This window comes from Mus pahari, chromosome 23 (genome assembly GCF_900095145.1).
Source record: "Mus pahari chromosome 23, PAHARI_EIJ_v1.1, whole genome shotgun sequence".
Classification (NCBI taxonomy): Eukaryota; Metazoa; Chordata; class Mammalia; order Rodentia; family Muridae; genus Mus; species Mus pahari.
The window spans coordinates 29,473,744-29,499,272 of NC_034612.1; the positions used below are offsets into that span (position 1 = coordinate 29,473,744).

Sequence of the window (25,529 nt, forward strand, 5' to 3'; positions counted from 1 at the left end):
CCTGCCTCTGCCTCCCAAGTGCTGGGATTAAAGCATGTGCCACCATACTGACTAAAGGTGTGGAAAAAGACAAGACACCTTGCTGGCTTATACACAATTCCGCTAGACTCCTCCCAGAGGCCTAGCAATAGTGATCACCTGCTGCCTTTACTGCCAGGTGCGGGTGGCCCGGCAACAGGAGAGGATTGCCCGCTACCCCGCTACCCCAGCCCTCTTCTCTCTCTCTCTCCCTCTTTACCCCCGCCCCACCCCCCACCCCCTGTTCCTGGCAGGCCTCTTGTCCTCTCTTTTTCTGTCCTCTGTCCTTTCCCTGCCCTCTGCCCCAGTAGCTCTGCTTGCTCCACCCCTTCTCCTGCCCCACTCCCAACTCGTTTTTCCAAATAAATCTCCTTCATACCAGGTCTGTCACATGTGTGATTTTCAGGGGGACACTTGGCACGGGACCGCCAGGTTCCCCCTTACCCCTGCAGTCACCGCACCTCTCAATACACTGGTCTGTAGCCATGCAGAGAGCTGCAGGAGATCCAGCTCCTCCTGGTGCAGCAGGGTGGGGGTGGGGGTGAGAACTGTTTGAAGGGTCTTTTTTTTTTTTTTTAACATAATTATTTATGTGCTGGAGAGATGGCTCAGTAATTCGGAGCACATCCTCTCTCCCCAAATCCTGGGTTTAATCCCCAGCAACCACACCTGCAGCTCACAACTGGAACTCCAGCTCCAGGGATTCTGGCAAGCACACTGCTGGAACACGGTGTACGCACAGACAAGCTGGTTCACACTCGTGCTTAAAAACAAAGTAAGGAGTGCCAGGGTTACAGCTGCCTGTCACCACATCTGGCTTGCTTTGCTCTCTTTTATTTTAAAATTCTCTTTAGATTTATTTGTTCATGTGTGGATGTTTGCCTGCATGCATGTGCATACAACATGTGCATACCTGGCGCCTGCCTGTGAGGGCCAGAAGAGGGCACTGGATCTTCTGGGACTGCAGTTACAGGTGGTTGTGAGCCACATATGGGTGCTGGGAATTGAACCTTTGTCCTCTGGAAGAGCAGCCTATGCTCTTAATGACTGAGTCATCTTTCTGCCTCCCCCCACCCCCACCCCATTTTTTGAGACAGGATCATTCTGTATAGCCCTGACTGTCCTGGAATTCAGACCAGGTTGGCCTTGAACTCACAGTCCACCTACCTCTACCTCTGCTTCCTAAGGTGTGTGCCACTGAGCCTGGCTTCCATTTGCTTTTTTATTTCCCTCTTGGTTCCAGGGGTTGAACTCAGGTCATCAGGGTCGAGTGGCAAGCATGTTTACTCAGTGGGACATCTTACTGGCCCATGATCTTCCTTTGGTGGGGGTGGGTGGGGTGGTGAGCACATGCCACGGCAGAAGAGCTTGTGCTGTGAATCTCAGAGGGCAGAGGGTAATTTAAGGGAATTGGTTTTCTCCTTTTATCATCTGGGCTCTTGGGGTTGAATTCAGGCCTGGTGCCAAGGACCTTTACTGGCTAAGTCTTCTTTGCTGACCCTGGTCTCACTCTTTAGCTCAGGACAGCCTCAACCTCCTAGCAGTCCTTTTGCCTCCACACCAAGCGGAGCACAGGGAAGCTGAACACACAGGACACAGCTGAGTGACTCAGTGGGGCTGAGCTTCCATTAAGCCTGCTTCTGGAGCTTCTGTAGGAGACGGAGACTGTCAGGAAGGGCAGAACATGGCTTTGGCATGATGCTTGCCTTGTAGACACGAGGACCCAGGTTCGGATCCTCAGAGTCTTAGTTTCTCTTCCTGTTGTGATACAATTCCCTGACAAAGGCAACTTCAGAGAGAAAGGGCTTATTCTGGCTCCTAGTTTAAGGCCAAGTCCACCATATCAGAGAAGTCAAGGCACCAGGAAGTTGAAGAGCTGATAACATGGCGTCAGGAAACAGCTCCCTTTCCTTTGTTACACAGTCATGTGCCCAGCCCTGGGACGGTCCTGCCCAAAATAAAGATGGGTCTTTTCACATTAATTAACATACTCAGATAATCCAGAACAGGAATGTCCGGAGGCCTGACTCCCAGGAGACTGTAGGTGCTGTCAAGCTGACAATTAAATACTACCCAACACACCAGGCATCCAAGTAGAGTCTGGTATGGCTCACTCTTGTTAATCCTGGGAATAGGGGTGGGGACAAGAAGGTCCCTAGAACTCTCTGGCAAGCCTGCCTCGTCTAATTGGTGAGTGCCAGGATGAGGAAGACTGGCTAGTTTTATGCCAACTTGGCACAAGCTAGAATCACTGGAGGGGAGAGCCTCAATTGAGAAAACGTCTCCATAAGATTGGGCTGTAGGCAAGCCTTGTTGGGCATTTTCTTAGTTATTGATGTGGGAGGGCTCAGCCCACTGTGGGTGGTGCCATCCTGGTGGTCCTGGGTTCTCTAGGAAAGCAGGCTGAGCACGCCATGGGAGCAAGCCAATAAGCAGCAGCCCCCATGGCCTCTGCACCAGTGCCTGCTTCTTGGTCCCGCCAGCCCTGTTAGACTCCCTTCCATGATGAAGTATAAGCCAGATAAATGCTGTTGCTTTGGTCACAGTGTTTTATCACAGCGACAGGAGCACAAATGAGGACAGGGAGAGACTTAATATTAAAATCCAAGGTGAGGAGAGACTGAGGAAGACACGTGAGTTGACTTCTGGCCTGCACTCACATGTGACTGCACGCACACACTTTGGCTGTGGCTGGACCACTCTCATGGCCGCCCATCTGCTTGCACTGCACAGGTTCCTTGAGGGGGCCACACTGAAGGACGCCATCATAGAGATGACTGCTCACTGAACCGGTCAATTCTAGATTCCTGCAGTCCTTGGAGGCAGGTTGGACGGGGCACTTCTTGCTCATAGCCCCGGCAATGGCCAGTGAATGATCGGTGCAAACAGAACCTGCTTTATTTGCTCGCAGAACTGCTGTGATTTGGTGCAAGAACCCTTGCCATGCCCCTTTACTGATGAAGCAGCTCACCGGCAGCGGGCAGTGATGAGCTCAAGCTGCGGTGTCTCTTCTTACCTTTTCTGTTTGTTTTGTTTATTTGTTTATATTCGGAGGCTTTTTGTTATTCTTTTAGCATGTGTGTGTTGTGTGTTTTAGTGTGTGTGTTGGTGTGTAGGCTTGAGGTTGACAGCTGGATTATTTGAGTCAGGATCTCTCACTTGAGACTAGAACTCACCAAAATGACTAGTCTAACCAGCCAGCTCTAGGGATTCCCATTTCCACCCTCCTCCTTCTCCTGCTCCTCTTCCTCTTCCTCCTTCCCCTCTTCTTCTTTTTAAAGATTTATTTATTTATTTAATGTATGTGAGTACACTGTAGCTGTCTTCAGACACACCAGAAGAGGGCGTCAGATGCCATTACAGATGATTGTGAGCCACCATGTGGTTGCTGGGATTTGAACTCAGGACCTCTGGAAGAGCAGTCAGTGCTCTTAACCACCGAGCCATCTCACCAGCCCCCATCTCCACATTCTTAACACTGGAACTACAGGCATGCCCTCTAGGGCAGACACTTAGTGATCAATGGGGTCTGAACTTCGGCCCTCACATTTGTACAACAAACACTTTATCCAACGAGCCACATCCCCAGTCCCTTGCCAGCACTTTTGTTTGCCAGGGGGTGGAGGTGGGAAGGGTTGGGTGGTGTGAGACAAAGTTTCTCTGTGTGGCCCTGGCTGTCCTTAAACAGAGATATGCTCGCCTCTGCCTCCCGAGTGCTGGGATTAAAGGCGTGAGCCACCACCACTAAGCTTGCCAGCCTTTTATTGGGCCAATACCCCAGCACTATGGGAGCAGCTGTCTTCCAGTTGAATGACTAACCTGCTTATATAGAAAAGGGTATTGGCCCAATCACAGAAAACCTAGTGTGCAAATGAGGGTTTCTATTTCCATCAATCACAGGCTCATCTCTTTCCAGCTAGGTTCTGAAGTCCCTCTGCCAGGCCTAGGGAAAGTGCCCTCCCTCTGGCTAAAGTGCAAATGGTTACATCTTGAGTACACAGACTTGTGATAGCCAAAAGTCTGGTACATGGTGTTTGCAGCAGTCCTGCCTTCAGGAGCCTAGAGGAACCAGCCAGCTTCCATCATGGAAGAGTTAAGCCAGCTGCTGCCTTAAGGGTCATTCACTGGGCTCATTCACCGTCTTTGCTCAAGACAGCCTGGCAAGCAAGGGAGAGCCCAGCAGCACCAGGAATGGGGTCTCACTGCCCATCCCTCAGAATATTTAATACAGGAAACTGAACATCTTACTAGATTTAAAGAGCTTAACATTAGTGCCATTAGTGTTAGGATTTTTGCAGCATTAAGACCTCACCCGTCTACTGAGAAGCGAGTGCCTGTTTCACTGGGGCCAACCCAGAAAACCACCCAGACCATCCCTGTTATGCATGAAGCCCAACTCCAGCCACCGACACTATGCACAGGAGGGGGGTTTCCTACACACTGTTTCATGGGCACTCGGTGGCCTCTGAAATCTCCACCTTTCTTCCAGGACGCGGTGCTGAAGTGGGCTAGCCTGCAGCCCTATGTGTTTTTCATTGACCGCAATCCTTCCTCTGCTCTGCTGACTCAGCTAGAATGTTCCCTGTCACTCAGAGCAGTAGAATGGTTGCAAGTGACGGCCCAGGCAGCAAAGGTGACCGACCCGCTGTGGGTCTGTGTATCAGGCAGAGGCACAGGATGGCAATTGGGACCTGGAGGTGTCCCACCCCCAGGTGAGGACACAGTGTCTGTGCTGTGCTATGGTGGCGTCACTGCTCTTTGCCCCCTACCTGGTCAGCAGTGAGAGTGGCCCTGGTGGGTGGGGAACAGTATCTCTGGCACACAGGCCAAGAGAGGACAGGATATGGGGGGAATGCAGACTCATGCGTCTCTATTTTTAGCACCTGCCCGCCGGAAAACCACCTCCTTCTCCTTCCCGTCTCTTCAGCTGCCACTGTTTGTGCCCACGGTGATCTGCGTAGGTCTCAGCGTACCAGCAGGGCTATGGCAGGCTTGTCCTGACGCAGAGCTCAAGTCTCAGGCTAGAGAGGGTGAAGGGGAGGCTGTGGGGAGCAGGGTTCCCAGGGCCACAGGAAAGGCTGGGGGCTTGGTGTAGCCTGGCAGGTCCACACAGCAGGTTGCTCCCACCACACATGCAGGCAATTCCTATTGTTTCTGGAGCCTTCCTGAAGGCAATTGCACACATGCCTATGGCTAGGGCCCCGAGAGGGGACTTTGGTTAGGGAAGATGCTCTGTTAGTCAACAGTCCAGGATACTCCAGCTTGTCACCAACAGAAGACCGTGATGAGATCTACTGAGTGTGAACGGTGTCACTGCATGCCAGGCTCTCCTCTGCCAAGAGCAACTGGAAACAACGACATCGGGATCGTCTGGAGGCGGGAAGCCCTAGCTGCAGCTGGAGAGGAAGCCTGGCCCTTCTCGTGTCACTAGTGGGGAGGTCTGTTTCCACTGAGGCGGGTGGCCAGGGTAACTGACTGATGAGAAGGGGTGGGAAGGGTACCAGAAAGGGCATGGCGCCTGTGCTGACAGAGATGACGCTCACCACGTAGGAACCACAGCTTCAAGTGAACTCAGACCACCTGCCCCACCCTCAGCTCAACGCGTCCACCTTTCCATATTTGGGCGATCAGTGAGATGACTCTTTCCTGTCAGTCCAACACTTGGGAGACTCGGGAAGGAGGGTCACAAATTCAAGGCTAGTCTGGGTAAGACACTGTGTCAAAAATAAAATCAAATCAAGTCTGCAATATGCTAGGTTCTCAGTGGCAATAGGATATATTCATATAACTCTACAAATAAAGTAATTTATTTATTGAGAGAAAACCTCATGGAGATCAGGCTAGCTTTAAAACTGCTCTATAGGCAAGGCTGGCCTTGAGTTCTTAATCCTCCCGACCCCTACGTGCTGGGATTGCAGGCATCCACCGCCATATCTTGTTTATGAGGTGCTGGGGATGGGTGCACATTAAGTAAGCGTTCTACCAACTTAGCTACAGCCCCTAGCCCCCATCAAAAACTAGTAATTAACTTAAACATATTCCCTGCCAATGTCCCCTAGATTCGAACCTACCCAGCAATGCAAATGCATGAGACAAAGTGGAGAACGGGGAACTGGTGAGGACAGATGTAACCCCACCACCACCCCAAGCCCCTGAAAGACAAACAGCTCGGGAAACAGGGCCACTCTCTGATTCCTGCCCAGCATTTCGAAGTGCCCTTGTGGAATGCAGCCGATCTTATCAACTGCCACTCCAGAACAGCCAGGAAGACCTGCCAAGTCCCAAGAATGTGGCCCGGGAAGGGAAGTTCCGGCGTTTCCATGGTGCTTGGCCTCAGCAGGGCACTGGGCTGCTGCGTGAGCTGAGACTCGTGACCACGGCATACAGGGCACGAAGGAGGCCTGAGCAGGGGCCATGCCTGACCCTTAGGAGCCCTCCCTGCAGCACAAGGGAGGCCAACTCCGTGGGATTTTTCAAATATCAACCCTAGAGCACGAGGTCAGACAGCGCTTCACACACCCTACCCTGTCCAAGATGTCTAGCTTGGGGACATGGCTGCTCAATGGGAGGACCGCCCGCAGCCGAGTCGTCGGCTGGGGCCCTCACTCTGAACATCTGTGCTGTGGGGCAGAGCAGGCAGCCAGTGGGGCCTTGCACTGGGAGGGTGCCCGGTTAACCAGCAGCACTCCTCAGTCGTGAAGGAGGCCTCACAGGAACCCTCTGGAAGGCCCGGGAGACCTGGCACTTCAGAGATTCTCACCAGGAATCCTGAGGGTTATTTATTTATGGCTTATTTTCATTTTTGTTTATGTGCCTATGGAGCCCAGAGGTCCACCTTGGCCATCATTCCTCAGATCTGTCCACCTTGCTTTTATAAGACAGGGTTGGCTTTTTGGGGGGTGGGGTTGGGGGTGGATGGTGGCCTGAAATGTGAAAGTAAGCTAGGCTGGCCAACGGGCCCCAGCGCCTGCCACCTCCCTAACACTACAAGCACATGCTACCACACGCAACCTTTCTGACAGGGGTTCTGAGGGATCAAACACAGGTCCTCCTGCTTGCAATTGGGCCAACAACTCCAGGACCCTCCCCCCACTTTTGACAGTCTTACTTTGCAACCCCAGTTGGCCCAGGATTTGCTATGTAAGCTACAACAGTCTTGAATTTATGGCAGTCCTTGCTCTGCCTCTTGAGTGCTGAGATTATAGATGGGCACCATCATGCCCAGTTAGGCTAGCTCGTGTGTGTGTGTGTGTGTGTGTGTGTATTTTGTTGTTGCTTCTCTTTGTTTTTTAAGACAAGATCTCATGTATCCCAGGATGCCCTTCCGGTGACTATGTAGCCAGGGACAGCCTTGAACTTCTGCTCCTCCCCCTCTATCTCCTGAGTGCTGGGACTACATGTATGCATGCACCACTACCTCTGGCTTATGTGATGTTGAGGACAAAACGCCGGGCTTCCTGAATGTTCGGCAAATACTCTAAATGGCATCATTCCCACGTTCACGTAGGACAGCAGCTACACAGTGGGTCAGGGCTATTTTCTCCGGACAGCTCCACTTAGACGCCTCTAGGACCCGGGAACCGCAGGTCGTGGAAATTACAAACTTTGGTGGGGGCAGGTGCGCCGCGCTCCAGCATTAAGGCGGCCGTGGCTGGCCACGGGGACTGTCCGTTCGGACTGGGGGCGGAGCCTGCGGGAACTAAGCACCCGGGCCAAGAAAAGGGCGGAGCCGCGGGAGCAGTGGGTCGGGAGAGAGGGCAGGGCCTGGCTGCGTAGCTCGGCGGGCGGGGGCGGGACCACGCGAGCGGCCTCCGGGGGCGGGACGGGGTCACGTGTGTACACAGCCCCCCGCGGCGTGCGCGCCGTGAGCTCCGCTGCCTCCTGCAAGCCCAGCTGCCCGCCCGCGGCCGGTGCGCGGGCCGCCGCCCAGCGAGCGGTGAGTGGGGCCCGGGGCGGGGAGCCCCTAGTGCTCCGTCCCGGGCGGGAGGGGACCGCCCCAGGCTGCGCTGGGTGGGCGCCAGGGACAGGGAGTGTGGTCCTGAACCCGCGGCGGGAGGTGAGTTTGCTGCCCAAGTAGGCGGACGGGCTCTCCTAGGACGCTACGGTTACCATCTTCGTCCCTTCTGATGGTTTAGAGCGTCAAGACATTTGGAACCCGTGCGTAGAGATAGCGGAACTTGCGCCATCGGCCCTGGACATTCACCGGGCACGGGAGGCAATACCAGTAACTAGAACCCCAAGTGAAGAGATACAGCTTCGGTCCTCAGGCTTGCTGACTAGGACCAACTTAGTACCCGCTGTCCAGAACAGCACCTGCCAATTTAGCGCCCCTGGTCTGTGATTATGTTCTTGTGAGCTGCATTTCTGTTCTCGTCCTGATCCGGCAGCCTGACATCTATGTCCACCTCCACATATCAGAGGCGTGATACCCTGGGGATAAGCTGGCTTTAAAGAACTATAAATTAATCCTATTGAAACGCCTCTGGACGTGTCCTGAGGCCACTCCACCCATAGGGGACCTGGTACTATCTCTGTGAGTGCAAGGAGACACTATTAATAATTACACCAAGGGTACGGTCACATTATCCTTAACTTGCCATGTAGGTCTTTGAAGATCAACCACGAGGTCCAGATTTCCAAACTAGACCCTCTGGCCTCTCCCAGGGTACAGTGTATCAGAATAGACTCAGTGTCCCTGTGACTCTTGAATGGGTCCATGAGGAAAGTTGAGACACATTCACCTAACCCTAATGTGAGGGTGCATGGGGATTTAGGTCGGGCTGTGCAGGCTGAGCAGTTGGGAGGGGAGCCTGTGTGGTTCACAGGCTAGAGGAGATGCTTGTGCTGCCTGCACATTCTCTCCTTACCTACGCCACAATGTCCTAGCAGAATTCCCTCCTTTAGTGACCCAACATACTGAGACATGAAGCCAAGCCTCTGGGGGAATGAGATCCGTGCTCACAAGTGAGGCTTCTGTTTTCCTTAAGCCTGCCCTCGTTACTTGCTCCTGCCTGCAGCCTCTTAGCTTCCCTGCGGCTCAAGCTGTCCTGACCCAGCAGCCGGACAGTTCAACCTCCAAGTCTGGCTGGCCAGCACTGGGTCACATGTGTCCCTGAGCTCTCAAAGGCCCCGGCCCAGGACTCCAAGCAACACAGAGGCTTCAAAGAGCAGAGAGGACTCGGTCTGCAGAGCGTTTTCAGCAGAGACTCAGAGTAACCTGTGCACCCCGACGTCCACCCTGGGGGCCCTTTCACACAGGAGTTTCCCCGTTTAGATTAGGAGCACAGTAAACCCAGCAGAGGATTGTTGTGATCTTGTGATGTGACAAGATGAGTAAAAATAACCACCAGAGCCATGATAAGATCTGTGGCTTTGAGCACTTCCCTGCAGGTGAAGCCACACCCAGGTTTTTGTTTTGTTTTTTTAAAGCTGAGGTTATCAGGAGCCCAGTTGGGGGTGCACGCCTACCCGGTGACTGAAATGGAGACTATCTGTTCCGAGCTTACTCCTTGTTCTGAGGACCCCTCTATTTATCTATTTTCTGTTGTTGCTTATTTTCCACCACCTCCTCCCGGTGTTGTGTCTGTAGTTGACCCTACAGGCCTCAAACTGTGTTAGTCAGGGAAAGAAATCCAAGTTAAACAAGTAAACTGTGAGCAGAAGTATAAGTTCTATCCTCCCCCAGGGAAAAAGGCAGCCCAGGGTCCCAGGCAGAAGTAATTTGGTCTCAGCCTCTCTATCGCCCACCCAGCTTTCCTGCAGCTGGCAGCAGCTCTCCGCAGAGAGAGAGGGCACTGTTTTTATGTTGTATCTAAGCAAGCTGCTTGGTCCAAGCTTGATCCTCTGCACACAGAGAGATAGGGTGCTGTGCTCAATGTACCCGAAGCAGACCGCCTGGCCACACTCCCTTCCTCTGCTTTGGGAACTGGGGAGAGCAAAAGGCTATGAGAATCCAAACCACTCACGTACGTCATTCAGCTTTCTTATCACAGGCCAGGAAGGCACGAGTGGTTACAGGAATCAGCCTGAGCAATCCATGTGCGCAATGCCACAGCCTCTGCCTTCCCGAGCTGTGAGCTCCTACGGCTGAGTGTTGTTTGCCAAGGCTTATGATCGTCACTACAAAGGGAAATAAACATGTAGAAGTCAGTTTTGAAGCACCTAATTTTAAAACATGCAGCCAAAGTTGAGTCTCCTGGTGTACAGCAAGCAGGCCCCCTTATACCAATCCATCAGGCCTACAGCAGCAGATGGCCTTCTGTGACTGCATATAAATCTGAATGTCGAAGCAGTTAGGGCTTGGCTGCAGTCTGGTACGAGGGGCACCATGTCCAGTCTCTGCTGTCCTTTCATTTGCATATCTCCAGCCAGGCACTGGGACACAGCATGGGAGTCTCCCCATCTGCAGGGGCTCCACAAAAGATGGGAGATGGTGTCATCCACTGCCTAGCTGAGGGCCCGAGGGCAGAAAGGTGTTCCCAAAGGTGCACTCAAAGGTCCACCAGACGACAGGGAGCAAGGGCCTAGGTAGGCCAGGGCCCGTAATGACAGCCAGAGGTGGTTTTTCCCTTCCTCCCTCTCTCTCTTTTTATTTTTGCCTTTTTTTTTTTTTTTTTTTTTTTCTTTTTTCTGGAGACAGGGTTTCTCTGTGTAGCCCTGGCTGTCCTGGAACTCACTCTGTAGACCAGGCTAGCCTCGAACCAGAAATTCACCTGCCTCTGCCTCCCAAGTGCTGGGATTAAAGGCGTGCGCCACCACACCCGGCTGTAACTTAAAATTCTTTTAAGTTTTTCTTTTTTTTTTTAAGCAAAAAAAAAAAAAAAAATTTAAGTTACGAGCGGAACCCCCCGCCCCCTCCCACAGCTACTTCCCTTCCCAATTCCACATTCCTTGGAAGGCAGTGAGTGCAGGGCAGTGGGGCTGGTTGTTTACCCTGTAGTTTAATAGTAGAGAAACACCAGGGCGCTCACTAGGATCATCCTCACGCCCCAAGCCAGAGCCTCTGCCACCTGATGGCCATGGTGGAGAAAACCAGGTTCCCAGAGTGAATTCTGGAAGGTCTTGACATTTGCCCTTGTGGCCGCACCCCACCCCTCCCCATGACGGCTCACATGCAGTGTCTCCTGGGCCCATGTGCTCTCATGCCCATCCTCCCTCATTCTCCTCTTCCCATGTGTCAGTTGACACAGAGTCTGAGCGAAAGGTCACAGACCAGCTTCTGCTGCTCTGATGACAGCTAGGGGAAAAGACTAGAGCTCTGTGCCCAGTGCTTCCGGGCTTAGCAAGCACTCTTGGTGTCCTACCCCCCCGACACACATGCTTGGGGGAGTTTTCTAGTCTACATCCGGGTAAACTGAGGAGCAGGATGGCAGTGATCTGTCTACTCAGGCAGAAGGGCTTGGGTGTCACAGGCACAGGGGTTGAGCTTCCTGAGAGCTCAGAGCCCAGGCTCATAGCCTCAGTGCTCCCATGTCCATTTCAGCTCTCCTTCCTGAGAGCAGCATGTGTCAGGTCACAGGTGTCATCAGTACCTGTAGGTAAGGATGCTATTTAGGGCTTGGCATAGTGGCTTATGCCTGTAATCCCAGCATGCAGGAGGCTGAGGCAGGGGGATCATGAATTCAAGGCATGCCTGGTCTTCAGACTAAAACCCTGTTTAAAACAATAACAACAACAAAAGAACCCTCTATTTCAAACTAGCACAACCGTGCCTGGAGCACCCTAGGTTTCCTGTGGGGACACCGTCCACTGCTTACCTGTCCCCATCCCATTCTATCTCTCAGGCCCAGTGGCCACTCCCAACTTAACCCTTGCCACAACAGTTAAGGAAGAGCACCCACACTGTTGATTCTCTGGTGCTCAGGACCCCAGGTCCTCTGGCCTGGAGCATGTGAACCTGCCGTTCATCTCACAGGGTACTGTTGCCCTCAGACTGCCTGAACCTAGCTCTGAGCGGGACCTGTTGTTTGGCAGCATAGTGTCTCAGAGGGCGAGCCAGATATAATGGACACAGGTGGAATCCCAGTACTTAGGCAGCTGTAGCAGGAGAGTCACAATCCAAGGCCCGCCTGGGCTACCTAGTCTCAACAGAACCCAAGACCCCAGAGCTGTGTCCTCAGGTCCTAGAGCAAGATGGGCCACCAGGGTATAGTTAGGTTCTTGCTGAGGACCCCGCCTTGCAGGCCTCGGTGGTCGGGGATGCAGGTGAGGCTTGCTTTCTTCAGTCCCCCTGGGGCCCAGAACCATGGAGAAGGGGGAAGCCCATTGGGCAATGTGGATGGACTGAATCTTCCTTATGCTAAGGGGGCTAACGATGCATCCTGGCCTTCTGCCTTGGAGGGCACTGAGCATGAAGGACCCACAGCCAAGTCCTCAGCATGCCAAGGGTGGTGTCTGAGGGAGAGAAAGTACCACCTCTGTACCCACCAGCCTGCTCAGCCCCAGGTACTAATTAGGCCTCACCCACCAGGATGGAGGCGGTGCTCATTACCCGGCCTTTCGGTCGGGCTTGGAAGGGTGATGAACAGGTTGGCTGAGGTCATCCCAGAGTCAGGAAGGCAGTTTGGGCAGGAAACAGAAATGCAGAGCCCCAAGTTCTTCCCTGGTGGCTATTCTGAGCTGCCACCCTGGCTGGGGTGAGGAACTGTCTTTGCACCCACCGTCATTCCCTCGCTCAGGCTCCACGGCAAGCCTCAGTGCCATCTAGACTTGTCACACACAAGGAGAGCCTCCTCGTCTTGATCTCTGTCCTCCGTGACACCTGTGCCCTGCCCCTCCCTTTGTTGCTTTGTGGGATGGAGGAGAAGCCATCAGCTGAGGGGTTCAGCTGAGTGAGGACTATCTCTGCTCTCACACAAAGCCATAAGTGTCCCCCTGCTCCCATGAGACTGGCCTCATCACCCTTTCCTTGGTCTTCTGCTGCCTTGATATGCTGGAACCTTAAAAGCCTTCTGAGGCTGTAGTACTGTTGCTAATCATCATGGACTCTGTGTGTGTGTGTGTGTGTGTGTGTGTGTGTGTGTGTGTGTGTGTGAGGAAGAGAGAGAGAGAGGGAGGGAGAGAGAGAGAGAGAGAGAGAGAGAGAGAGAGAGAGAGAGAGAAAACCCACATCTTCCATGTCCCCTTCCATTGTTCTCCATTTATTTTCAAAGCTGGAGCTCAGTGATCGTCCGTGGGCTGGCCAGCAAGCTCTGGGGATCTGCCTGTCTCCGCCTCCCCAGTGCTACAGTTACAGACACACAGTCTCCCCCAGTTTCATACAAATGCTGGATCCAGTGCTCGCGTTGGCATAGCAAGTGCTTTACCAACTGATCTACCCCACCCCTTGCCCTTTTATGATTGTAATTAACAAAAGTGTGAAAGAGGGCAAGCGAATATACTATGTCATTAATGAATTCATTAACAAACTAACTGCAGTCTTCTTGGGTAGCCTAAGGCCTGTGTGGTCCTAGCTCCTTTGTCCTCTTAGCTGAGGTTCCCCACGCTTGGGTGAAGGGTGCCCAGAAGGAGGGACATGCTGACCTACTACTACTTCAGGGCTTTGCCCCAGCAAAGTTGGGATTGAGTTTGGGGCTGGTGTTGGCCAGATCCTGAGTGGGTAGCACCTCCCATGACGATGTGGGTAGGGAAGGAGAGAGAGTGTGTGGGCTGCCACAGTATCCTTGAGGGAGACACATCTGGGGTCAGTGAAGCCTGAGACTAGCAGGACAGCTGGGGGAGGCTGGGCCTTCCGAGACAGAGAGGTCAGAAGTGAAGAGCCCCACTGAGGGTGTGAGGGCCACTCAGAGCTGGCAGGAAGACTTAGCAAGGCTGGGCTATGATTGGGAGCTGCCAAGTTAAGACTGGCAGCCAGCAGGAAGAGTGACAGGGTCAGGGACTGGGTTGGCTTCAGAGGTGTGACTTGGTGCTGTTTGAACCAAAGGAGACCTGGGTAGGCAGGGATTGTGGGGGAGGGCTTGGGGGATGGGAACAGCCAGAAGGAGGAATGGAAGAAAGCCGTGATAAGGGCAGAGTCTGGTGGGATCAGGAGGGTGTCCCTAGCAACACAGAGCACCCTCAAGCCTTAGCCGGGCCAGTGGGCAGTACTTGGTGAGTAGAGGGAGTGTCGTCTCCCTGGTCTGCTGAAGGGGCTGGCACAAGTTGGCAGGGCCCCAGAAGTCGGGTCATGAATGAACGCTGCAGTCTCTCAGGCAGAATGTGACACACGCTGGGGACAATCTCAGTGCTGGGCTCCCACCCACCTCTGCTGTCTCCATGTTGCTGCATAGAGTGGCACCTCCCTGGAACCTCCCCGTCACTGGACAAACCCAGGCATCCCCTGGCAGGGCAGAGCATAGCTCTGTGGAGACCACCAGACGATTTCTCCCCAGCCTCCCACTGGTTTACGATCCAGTTTCTCAGGAAGGAAATTACCAGATGGCCTGGCTAACTGGAAAGACAGCCTAGCCCGGGTCAGAGGGTGGAAACCAAATCATTGTTCACCGGCTACAGGAAGTCCATCTTCTCCAGCAGCAAGGGGAACAGGAAGGAAGATGCAGAGAGACAGGACCCCTGGGAAGCCTGTGAGTACATCCACACCCACATGCTATGGGGGCCAGCCTCCCCAATTCCCTTCTGTGGATAGGGAGAATAGTTGGCTGAGGCCACTGGACTTGCTGGGGTACTACTATTAGGTGCCCACAGCCTCAACAGGGGAACCCCACTGGAGGGTGCCCCAAGTAGAACTGACTGGATTGAGGGTCCCCAAGGCCAGAGCTCTACAGCCAAGGACAGAGACTGGCTATGGTTCTGAGGCCTTGACGGCTGCTCCCAGCTGTCATTAGGCCATCCCCAGCTGTTCCTCCCCAAGCTGCAGCCCACACCTTAAGGTGGCCATAGGGACATTCCCAGGGCAGAAAAGCTGGGACGGGTGCTCTAGTGACACAGTCAGACCCCTGACGTGGATGGGGCAGCTTAAACAGCCACTCTGCTCTTGGGCTCTCCCAGCTGTGCCTGCTGGGAGGAGCATCTCCAGGAGCAACACCATAGCAAGCCTTGAAGAATATCACTTTTAGAAGAGAAATGAAAGCAAGTATTATTCTGGCTTTTTTTTTTCCCCCATCTGAAATAAAAGTTCTGATGAGTAAGAAAATTTTGAACAGCAGTTACCCGCTAGCTGCTAGACAAAGCTTATCAGGTGTTCCACACTCACAAGCTGGCGAGAAGCACGCCCCCCTGAGGTACATCCAGATAAACAGCACAGCATAGCTCTCAGATCCAGGCCATGGCAGGCAGCACATGAATATGGAGGGAATTCTCCCCAGACAGACACTACACAGTTCCACACGATGCTTTCCCTGAAGCCCGGCTGCTCGCCCAGCGCGGGCCCTGAGCCCTACCTCCTGCCCCCACTTCTCACTGCAGGCCATTAGCAGTCCAGGCAGCTGCTGTGCCCACCAGGCCGCATGGGGGGTCACAGAGGGCAAACAGTCCTGCCAGGCCACAGCGCCGCTGCCAAGGAGTAGCTCTCCCCTGCTCTTGTGGCCCCGGACAGGGTCACACGCAGGCACATCTGGCAGTGCACGTGTGGGAGGCTTTGAGCCCCCTGCCCCAGCTCGGGTGTTTTCAATTCTAAGCCTGCCCTGTGCCACCACTGTGCCTTCAAAGAGCCTTGTGTGTCCCTGGGCCCGCAGTAAGAGCAGCCAGCATCTCTATGGCGGAGTCTCAGAGACGTCCAACTATTTTGTCCTTAGTTCTACAGACAAACGTCTGTTCAGTTGACTTCCTTAAGGGAAAAGGGAACTCAGGACTGAACTAAACTGCTCCAGGTCCCAGGAGCTGAGCTGCCTGTCCCGAACCTGCAGGCCCTCCCTGCCCAGGGGCTGGATGCTCTTCAGGGCAGATACAGAACACCCCTCCACCCACCCACCCCCAGCACAGCGCAGAGGATGTGAGCACACTTGATCTGGAGGGCAGAAGTGCCGCCTCTCCTCCCGAAACCAGCTGTAAACACAGATAGGGAGGGGCCTCCGTGACTGCCAAGGGAGGCAGCAACTTTGTGAGTAATTGACTCAAGGAAAACAAGTGTGGCAGGAGTTGTGTGTGGTGCTCACGAGCATCGCTGGCTGGGGCTCCTGAGACACAGGCCCTGGCCCGGCATGCTGCCTGCTGCTAGCCTCTGGAGCCCACAGCACAGAGGAAGGAGGGACTTGTAATAAAGGTAGGAGCCTGATGGCTGTCACTCACTGCTACTGGCTTAGTGGGGCAGGGGTGAGGACGCATGTGAGTCACACAGACGTGAGCAAGAGGAACAGAGCAGAATCCTTGGACAGATCTATTCTATATATACATAAATGCAAGGTCTGGAGGGCATAGTTCCTGTCATCAGTGCTGGGAACTTATTCTCATCAGAGGACCTTGTGGGCTCTCATAGCCTCTGTCGCCCTGAGGACCAGACGGTAGACTTGCCATAAAGCCTGAGTCCATAATGCCAACCAAAGCCAGGTCAGCAGCGGGGGGTGGAGGTGGGGGTGGTGACCAGGAGAGGACAGAACACTCACTAATGCCCATCCACAGTGTCCACAGAACATCCTCTGTACTGGCTGGTTTTGTGTCAACTTGACACAGCTGGAGTTATCACAGAGAAAGGAGCTTCAGTTGGGGAAATGCCTCCATGAGATCCACTGTGGGGCATTTTCTCAATTAGCGATCAAGGGGGGAGGTCCCCTTGTGGGTGGCGCCATCTCTGGGCTGGTAGTCTTGGGTTCTATAAGAAAGCAAGTTGAGCAAGCCAGGGGAAGCAAGCCAGTAAGTAACATCCCTCCATGGCCTCTGCATCAGCTCCTGCTTCCTGACCTGCTTGAGTCCCAGTCCTGACTTCCTTTAGTGATGAACAGCAGTGTGGAAGTGTAAACTGTATAAACCCTTTCCTCCCCAACTTGCTTCTTGGTCATGATGTTTGTGCAGGAATAGAAACCCTGACTAAGGCAACCCACCCTCCCCTGAGGACTGTGACACTGTGGTCTGATGGGTAAGGCTCCAATAACGGGTGCCACCAGTAGCCACCAAACCCAGGGGTCACATATCCTTTATCTTGGCCTTCTGTGCTAAGTGCTAGGGGAGGTGCCACAGAACAGAAGGGGAGAGAAGAGCAGTCCCAGGTGACCAGAAATGATAGACATCACAAAGAGACACACTTCAGGAGCAGGTTAGGAGTTGGTGTACACTGACCCTCCAGGGGCCAGTTTCTAGCCCCCCATGAAGCAGGTGGGGGATACCAAGTGAAACCCATGTCTGGTGGAGGATGTAGCAAGCACTTGTCCTTGAAGGAGGTCAGGGCCACTTAGTACTAGGCAGGGCCCCACTCCCTGCCTTGCCTTTTGTCTATCCATGATCCTAGCTGCTGGGAGAACAGCAGGACCGCAGGGTCTTTACTCAGTGGCCTCCCATGCGTGCGTGCGCTGCATCTGAATGAGTTCCAGCATCACCTCCTGAGCTGACCCCTGTGTGCCTGACCTGGGAAGGAAGACAGGCTGATGTTCAGAGACACAGGATGTAACCGGCACCAGATCGGTGGCTGCCTCTGGGACAGGCTGTGGAGCAGGCCTCCCCTTCCACCCAGACCGTGCTGCCAGTGTGTGTCTGTGCTGGGAGAAGGACCCTCCACTCACTGCTGTGACCCATAGCCAGTATACTCCTGCAGGCTGTCCTCTGGGACAGCCCTTAGTCCCAGCAGGGACCCAAGGCAGCAGGACCAGTGCCAACACCAGCAGCCTGGCTTCCTCGCTTTGTCCCTGCACTCGGAAACAGGAATGCTCGCTTCCAGTGTGTCTGCTGGGGTGCTGTTTCTCTTTTGATTTTGGGGGCTGGAGGTCTGGTTGGGCCAAAGTATAGTTTGAATGTAAAGTTCCCCACTAAAGAACTGGGCGTCCCTGAAGAACAGGTGAAGAGGAATTCTCTATAGACCCACTTGCCAAACTCGCACTCACTTAACATCAAGACTAACTGGACAGACTGCAACATGGGCTCTGTGCTGCCCTGTGGGTCAGTGACCATGGGGGAGGAAAGGAATGCCCGGGCTCACCCAGGCCTCCCACGTCTCCCAGCATCGCTGGGTCTAGGTGCCCAGCAACCTCGCAAGCTTCAAGATAACTACAAAGGGCCAGCCCATCCGGGGGAAGTTATGTGGGCACAATGCAGCGTCCATGTTCAGCCCCAGGCCTTGTCAGCTTCGGAGGTGCCTGTGCCTCCTGTCTCCCACACACCTCCCAGGTAGCTCTTCCAGGCCCCGCTCTCAGGGTACAGTGCAGGGGGCTAGGTGTGCAACGCCCACGCACCAGGCAGGTGTGTGTCCATGTTACCAGATGGCAGGCTATACTTAGGTCCTCTACACAAGAAAGAGGGGGCAAGGAGGCAGCCTTGCACTGCTGAGTGGTTTGAGGTTCTGTGGGTTCTGTCCCCAAAGAGTCCCCTAACCCGTGCCAAAAGGTGGCAGTAGCTCTGCTCCTGGTAACGAACCACAGGCACAGCTGGTACAGCAGTGGCACAGGAAGGCACACATAGCATACGTCTAATGGTTTCTATAAAAGCCTCTCTGGTGGGGTGGGTCACCTGGGATTTTGGGTTCCTTCATAAACAGTCCAGGAGTCTCACCAAGGCTATGAGTGGCTCCAGCAGCCTGGTCTGGACACACACATATGCTAGCAGATGCAGGCATAGGAGAGTGGTGACTAACTCTGTCCCTTCTCTCTCGACAGCTGCGAAGCTGGGGTGAGCTGCCATGTGGAGCTGTGGCCCACTCAACAGCACAGCGTGGACTGAGGAGCCACTGTGCCGGAACCTGCGCCTGGGGCTGTGGGTCCTCTCGCTGCTCTACCTGGGGGCAGGGGTCCCCGTGAGCTTAGGCTACAATGCTCTTCTAGTGCTGGCCAACTTGGCCAGCAAGAACACCATGACCATGCCCGACGTGTACTTCGTGAACATGGCCGTGGCGGGGCTGGTGCTCACAGCCCTGGCACCTGCGTACCTGCTGGGCCCTGCCCACTCCAGGTGGGCCCTGTGGAGCCTCAGCAGTGAGGCCCATGTGACACTGCTCATCCTGTTCAATGTGGCTTCCCTGGTGACCATGTACTCCACTGCACTGCTGAGCCTTGACTACTACATTGAGCGTGCCCTGCCACGCACCTACATGGCCAGTGTGTACAACACCCGGCACGTGTGTGGCTTCGTCTGGGGAGGGGCGGTGCTCACCAGCTTCTCCTCCCTGCTCTTCTACATCTGCAGTCACGTGTCTTCTAGAATCGCTGAGTGTGCCCGGATGCAGAACACGGAGGCAGCCGACGCTATCCTTGTGCTCATCGGCTACGTGGTGCCAGGTCTGGCTGTGTTGTATGCCCTGGCACTCATCTCAAGGATCAGGAAGGAAGACACGCCCCTGGACCAGGACACCAGCAGGCTGGACCCCTCGGTGCACAGGCTGCTGGTGGCCACCGTGTGCACTCAGTTTGGCCTCTGGACACCTTACTACCTGAGCCTGGGGCACACGGTGCTGGCGTCACGGGGGAGGACCGTGGAGGGGCATTATCTGGGCATCCTACAGGTTGCTAAAGACCTGGCCAAGTTCTTGGCCTTCTCAAGCAGTTCTGTGACACCGCTGCTCTACCGTTACATCAACAAAGCCTTCCCCAGCAAGCTCCGGCGGCTGATGAAGAAGATGCACTGTGGGCGCCGCCACTGCTCCCCCGACCCCTCGGGGATACAGCAGGTGATGGCACAGGCGTAGCTAACCCTCCCTGGGCTGACGTCCTGAAGAGGGCCTGACTGCGAGGAACACTAAAACTCAACTGGACACATAGCACTTTGTTCCCCAGGCACACGGCGCTTCCAGCCCCGGAGACACACTGAAGCCAGAGATGCACAGCGGGGCATTTCTCTTGGCATTTTCTGTTTTCCCCTAAAAGGCCAACCTTGGTCTTACGCTGCACTGTGGAAAGCAGGGGTGCCTTGTGTGAACGGGCTGCTTCTAACTAACCTTCCTTCCCACCTTCTCCCTCAAGGTGTGCCTTTCTCCCAGGGACATCTGCAAGGTCCAAGTCCTCAAAAGCAGGCTGACCTTCGGCCTCCCTGGTATTTGGGCTTTGTAAATGAAGCGATGAAATCTAAAGCCAGTATTTATACTTCATATTGACATGATACTTGATTCTCCTATAATTATTTTTTTAAAAAATAGAAGTGTTAGAAAGATACCTAGTATTAAGAAGGCGGCACTTCAGGGGAATGTGGCTGTCGCCGATACCAGTGTTACAGCTTGAGGACAGGACAGTGTACCTGTCAAGCTGCAGCAGCTACACAGCCATTGCTGACAGTGACAGCTATGGAGCACTGGCCCTCTCCCCAGCCACACATGTCTGGCACCTCTCCTCTACTGAGAGAGGATCTTTCCAGTGCTTCAACATATGCATATACATAAATGGAAGAAAAAGGAGTGTGTTCTCTTAGTGCCAAAGGCCTTCCGGAGATCTGGATGTGGTAGAGGGCTAGCTAGGCATAGAGGGAAAGGCAGGTTGTATGAGACCACCGCTCCAAGATGACCAGGGACTGGCATCAGAGGAAGGGCCCTGCTGGGCCAGTTTCACACAGCTGTGGGGTGGCACATGAGGAGGCTCACCTCCCACAGGTGTGTGCATCCAGGCCTCACCCACCTGCTTCTGGGGCCTCTTACCATCCTCGTGTTTGGTGACTATCTAATGTGGGCATGAAAAGAATTCCCACCACCCAAATTCTCTCAGCTACATGGCATCCCCAGTTCTAAAGGCCTCCATGTGCCCATCTCACCCCCGCCTCTACAGAAGGTGGGTGTGTGACCTGCACTCCGTGGCCTTCCTGCATGGCCCCACAGCTGGTCCTGGTTGTCTGGGAACTGCTGCTCTGAGTCAGTAACTTCAGTGTTATCTGTTCTATGCAAGCTCCATCTCCTTGGACCGTGACTGCTCCAGTTAATCTGCCTTAAGGAGAATTAGGGAGAAACATGAGGCCCACAGCCCTACTATGACCTACTGGGCATGCTCTGTGGGCCTCAGTTCATGAATAAACCAAAGGGCTGGTTACACAGGCGTCTTCAGAGTTGCTTATGGCTGTAGAACTTTGTTTTGAGGACTTTAAATTGGCAAGCCTGACTTTCCCTACCCCCGCCCCAGGTGCACAGCTGAGTGAAGGCTCGGAGACGCTATTGGCTTCCAGGCTTCCAGGCTTCCGATCCTGATAGCCACACAGAACACCTGAACGCTTGCTGAGGCAACAAGAACCCTCGCCAGGAAAGCTCTAGCTAGACCTGGCCTGCAGGCCACGGTCATTCTCCTATGAGAGCAAGCCCAGGGACCAAGGTCACATCGGGCAGAAGGCAGCCTACACTCTGTGGGTCACAGAGGAAACAGGCTCAGGTGGGCAGGACTGTTTGTGATGTTGGGGTCCCAGTTTAACAGTCTTTGCCCTGAGGACCGTTTTACACCATTTGCTCCAGGCAGAGGTCCAGAGGAGGGGCAGACCCCCGGGTCCCTGTGGGGTTGTATGCCCTGGAACCCTCCACCCCGGACACCCCTAAGCATGGTGGAGAGAGGCGCAAATCATGTTCCTTTGTTGCACCTTTTCAGTCGCATTAGGTACAAACTCGGGAGGTTCTAGGGGACCCTTGAGGGGCTGGAAGCCAGGGCCAGGATTGTGTGACTGCCATCAATTGTATAGCCAATCACTGCCTACCTGGGTCTTCCTGGTGGAGCCACACATGGCCAGGGTGATGGCCATCTGCAGTGCCGACCCCTTCGCTGTAGAGACCCCTGGAGCAATGCACTCCCACGCAGGGCCCCATTTCCACCGCCTGCCTCCTTCTTGCCCCAACTTTCCATCACAGCCACCCAAGCTCAGCAGTCACTGGTACTCAGACATCTGCTGTCTCTGATGCTGTGCTAAGTTCATCATGTGTCCCCAGTGTCTGCTTCCCAATTCTGCCCTGCACCTTGCACCTCCCAAAGTAGGAAAGAACCTAAACCACACAAAGAAGAGGTTACTGCAATGGTGTGTGTGTGTGTGTGTGTGTGTGTGTGTGCGCGCGCGCGCCCATGTTTATGTAAGTGTTTGTGTCACTCAGTGATGCTTTCTTACATAAGTTTAAGACTCCAGGCAAGACAGACATTTCCCCAAGGCTTATTAACTTGGCTGCCGACACTTCTTGATGGTTTTAATTTACAATGAATGCTCTTATTTTCATTAACTAGTAAGAAAGCTCGATATGTGTCATTATTCAGAATTCCAGAAGGTGACCTTTTTTTCTTGGGTTTCCTTCTCAATGCCACATGACACCACATAGGAAACCAGGCCACTGCTCACTGGGGCAGATATACTCAGGAACCAACAGACACCTGTCCTGTCAGAGAACGCACTCGGCACAGGTCAGACCAGAGAGAACTTGTGACGTTAGTCTGTGTCTGGTTCTTGGGTTTAAGCCCATGGGAAGATGGGGGGGTTCTGACTCCAGGATCCACCCCAGTTGCTGGATCCATTTGCCAAAATTCTGTGAATGTGAAAAAGAAACTACTGATGAGACCGACACTTCTGAAGACTATTAAATTATTTAACACCCATCACCCTGTTTCCCTTTATGTTTTTTTAAATGGTGTTGGGGAGGGTTGGTGTTCAAACACCAGGGCTTTGCACCAGCAACTAAGCAACAGTCAGGTCCAGTGTCCTATTTCCTACCCTGTCTGCTTCTAGGATACATGATTTGTATGAGGAACAAGGCGGCTCACAGCCATCGACAGCTCCAGTTCCGGGGATCTAACACCCTCTCCTGGTCTCCATGGGTACCCACATACACATAAACAGTAACAAACATCTTTCTTTAAGAAAGACTGTTTCTGCTCATACTATAAATCTCGGCATGTTTTGTCTGCTCTGCAGTTTGTCTACAGAATTACATTAAGCTGATAAGCCAAGACTTGCTCCTTGTCACATGCCCTGTGGCTGCAGGCCTTATGGGTGACAAAGGGAACTTGGAGTTGTCACTCAGCTAGCCACAGATTAGCAATGGAAAGGCTACACCCGTGTATTATCCTACTTTCCCCCAAAATGTCACCCATGTTTAGGGACAGGCTGAGGGTCTCCTCACAACCTAGCAGCTCCCCAGAGGCCCTGGCACATGTGGGAGGGCCTGTCCCAGCAGCAGCTGACCCCACTTTATACATAGTGCTGGGCCATAAGGGAACCAGTGAGAACCTGGGCATGGGGCTGGGGAGATGGCTGAGCAGTTAGGAGCATTGACTGCTCTTCAGAGGGTCCTGACTTCAAATCCTAGCAACCACATGGTGGCTCACAACCATCCGTAATGAGATCTGATGCCCTCTTCTGGGGTGTCTGAAGACAGCTACAGTGTACTTACATATAATAAACAAACCTTAAAAAAAAAAAAAAAAAAGATCCTGGCCATTATGCTGGAAGTCTGGATGCTGTGAGCTTGCCTGGTTTGCTGAATGCAAATGTGAACGAACGTACACTCGGGTGTGTTTTTCCTGGTATTCTTATGGTGCAGTCAGCTTTGGCAACACCAAGATCTGAGGTCGGGAATCCAAACCCAGTAGATCCAACTTATCTTGAAGCACTGCCACTTTGGAGGCCCTCCACGGTCCTCTCTGTGCTTGGCACACCAGGGTAGTACAAGGACTGGACTCCTCCTACAGCTGAGTTTCCTGGTCTTCCTACATTGTGAGATGCACAACTGGCAGGGTCCTTGAAAGACACAACCCAAACCTTTAGCAAGTGAGCTACCTCCGCTGCCACAAGGCCAGGGCACACAGCCTCCAATCCTGCCTAGCATGCCCACAGCTGGCTAGGGACAGGACCAGAGGTGTACAGGGAACTTTCTAAGGTGGGAACTTGAGCAGAGGTTACCCTAAGCCATCTCATGCACTTCTGGCCTAAACTTAGTTTTCTTCTGGGGTGCATGTTAGGTGCCCGGAATTTCTTTCCAACCCTAATCTGAGACACATCATAGCTAAGTCTCCAGGCTGCTTTTTAGATGAGGATCCTACCACTCAGCTCCCCTAGCTGCCTCACAGTGAGGGAGGGAGCCAGAGTGTTCCTGACTGATGTATCAGGTCACAGCTAGAAGGGAAGGACTTAAAACCTACCACTGCTGGAAAGTCACACTCACTGTGTGTCCTGACCACCACTCCCCGCTTCCTCCACTCTCCTATTTCTAGGTCTCCCTCCATATGTGTGTGTGTGTGTGTGTGTGTGTGTAATATGCACTGTGTGCATCATAAAGTCACCCTGGACACCCAACAGCCTGCCTTCCTAGGCCAGGAAAGGAGATACTACCTCTGGGGCCCTGAGGAACTTTCTAGAATGATGGAAACAGTCTCTCATTGGGCCACTGGTTATGTGGCTGCATGCACCTGTCAGAACTCATCAGCCAGGAAGCTGGAGGTCTGTCAACTGGGTCATGTATGGACTGGCCCTCAGTGTCTCCTGAGGAGGAGACAAGGATGGCCAGCCCCATGCCATCTCCATCATGGATGGCAGAGCCTGGGAGACACATACAGAATGCTGTAAAGTGACAAGTGCTGTCGTTTTCAAGCTATGAACACAAGAGCCTGTCTTAGGACTTGCCTGGGTTTGTGTTTCATCAGAGCTCCACCCAGTGGCCGTCGCTGGACTTGCCGTCGGTGACTTCAAACCTCTACCGCCAGCACAAGCCAGAGACAGGTGGCCAGGAGCCAGGAGAGGGCAAGTCAGGCAGTCACTATCAGCTTGCCAAGCCCAAGGCCCTCCCACAACAGACAGCGTGGGCCCCTGCTAAGTGTCCCCAGCAATCCACTGATGTCTGCCACCTCCATTACAGGATAGATTTGCATGGAGAAATGCTCGATTTCTAGAGCTCCTGAGCATGAAGTTGGGCTCCGACACAACTTACTCTATGATCTTTAGCAAGTGTGGGTCTGGGGGTGAGTCTGACTTTGCCACATCATGGCTAAGCTGAGGGGCAGTACGGCTCTCAGTGGGATGGAGGCTCTGCCCCTGGCCATTCCTTCCCTCTGCTGTAGCAGCCAGGGCTGCAGCCAGCAGGGGCAAAGACCCCACATGCTCCAGTGGTAAGGCAGGGCTGGTCTGTGTGCACACCCACAGATGGACTGCTAAATGCCACACGGTCACACCTGCTGTGGCAGACACTGCAGTGGATGTGGGGGACACGGGCAAGACCCTATCATAGCAGTCCCACTGCAGGGGGCTTATGAGACTGAGGACATAGGCTTCCCGCTCTAGGCTCAATGGCTCCTGCTGCTTCTGCTGCTGCTGCTCCTCCTCCTCCTCCTCCTCCTCCTCTTCCTCCTCCTCCTCCTCCCCTTCTTCTTCCTCCTCCTCCTAAGATTTATTTATTCTATGTAAGTGCACTGTAGCTGTCTTCAGACACCCCAGAAGAGGGCATCAGATCTCATTACGGATGGTTGTGAGCCACCATGTGGTTGCTGGGATTTGAACTCAGG

General features: G+C 53.7%; 2 protein-coding genes across 5 annotated transcripts in view; one reads left to right on the forward strand and one right to left on the reverse strand.

Annotated features, from left to right (window-relative positions):
* Positions 1-25,529, reverse strand: part of C23H7orf50 (chromosome 23 C7orf50 homolog) — a 101,720-nt gene that overhangs the window by 14,823 nt on the left and 61,368 nt on the right. The gene's annotated exons all lie outside the window — the stretch shown is intronic.
* On the forward strand, positions 7,873-21,108 carry Gpr146 (G protein-coupled receptor 146). 4 transcript variants are annotated; one of them, XM_021186750.2, is made up of 2 exons: positions 7,873-7,954; positions 18,753-21,108. In XM_021186750.2, exon 2 carries the CDS (start codon positions 18,776-18,778, stop codon positions 19,775-19,777), a length of 1,002 nt encoding a protein of 333 aa, XP_021042409.1. In that variant the 5' UTR covers positions 7,873-7,954; positions 18,753-18,775; the 3' UTR covers positions 19,778-21,108. The 4 variants fall into 4 exon arrangements, with proteins under 4 accessions (XP_021042409.1, XP_029389419.1, XP_029389417.1 ...); XM_029533559.1 differs by lacking the exon at positions 7,873-7,954 and adding an exon at positions 7,981-8,074; XM_029533557.1 differs by lacking the exon at positions 7,873-7,954 and adding an exon at positions 10,885-16,216.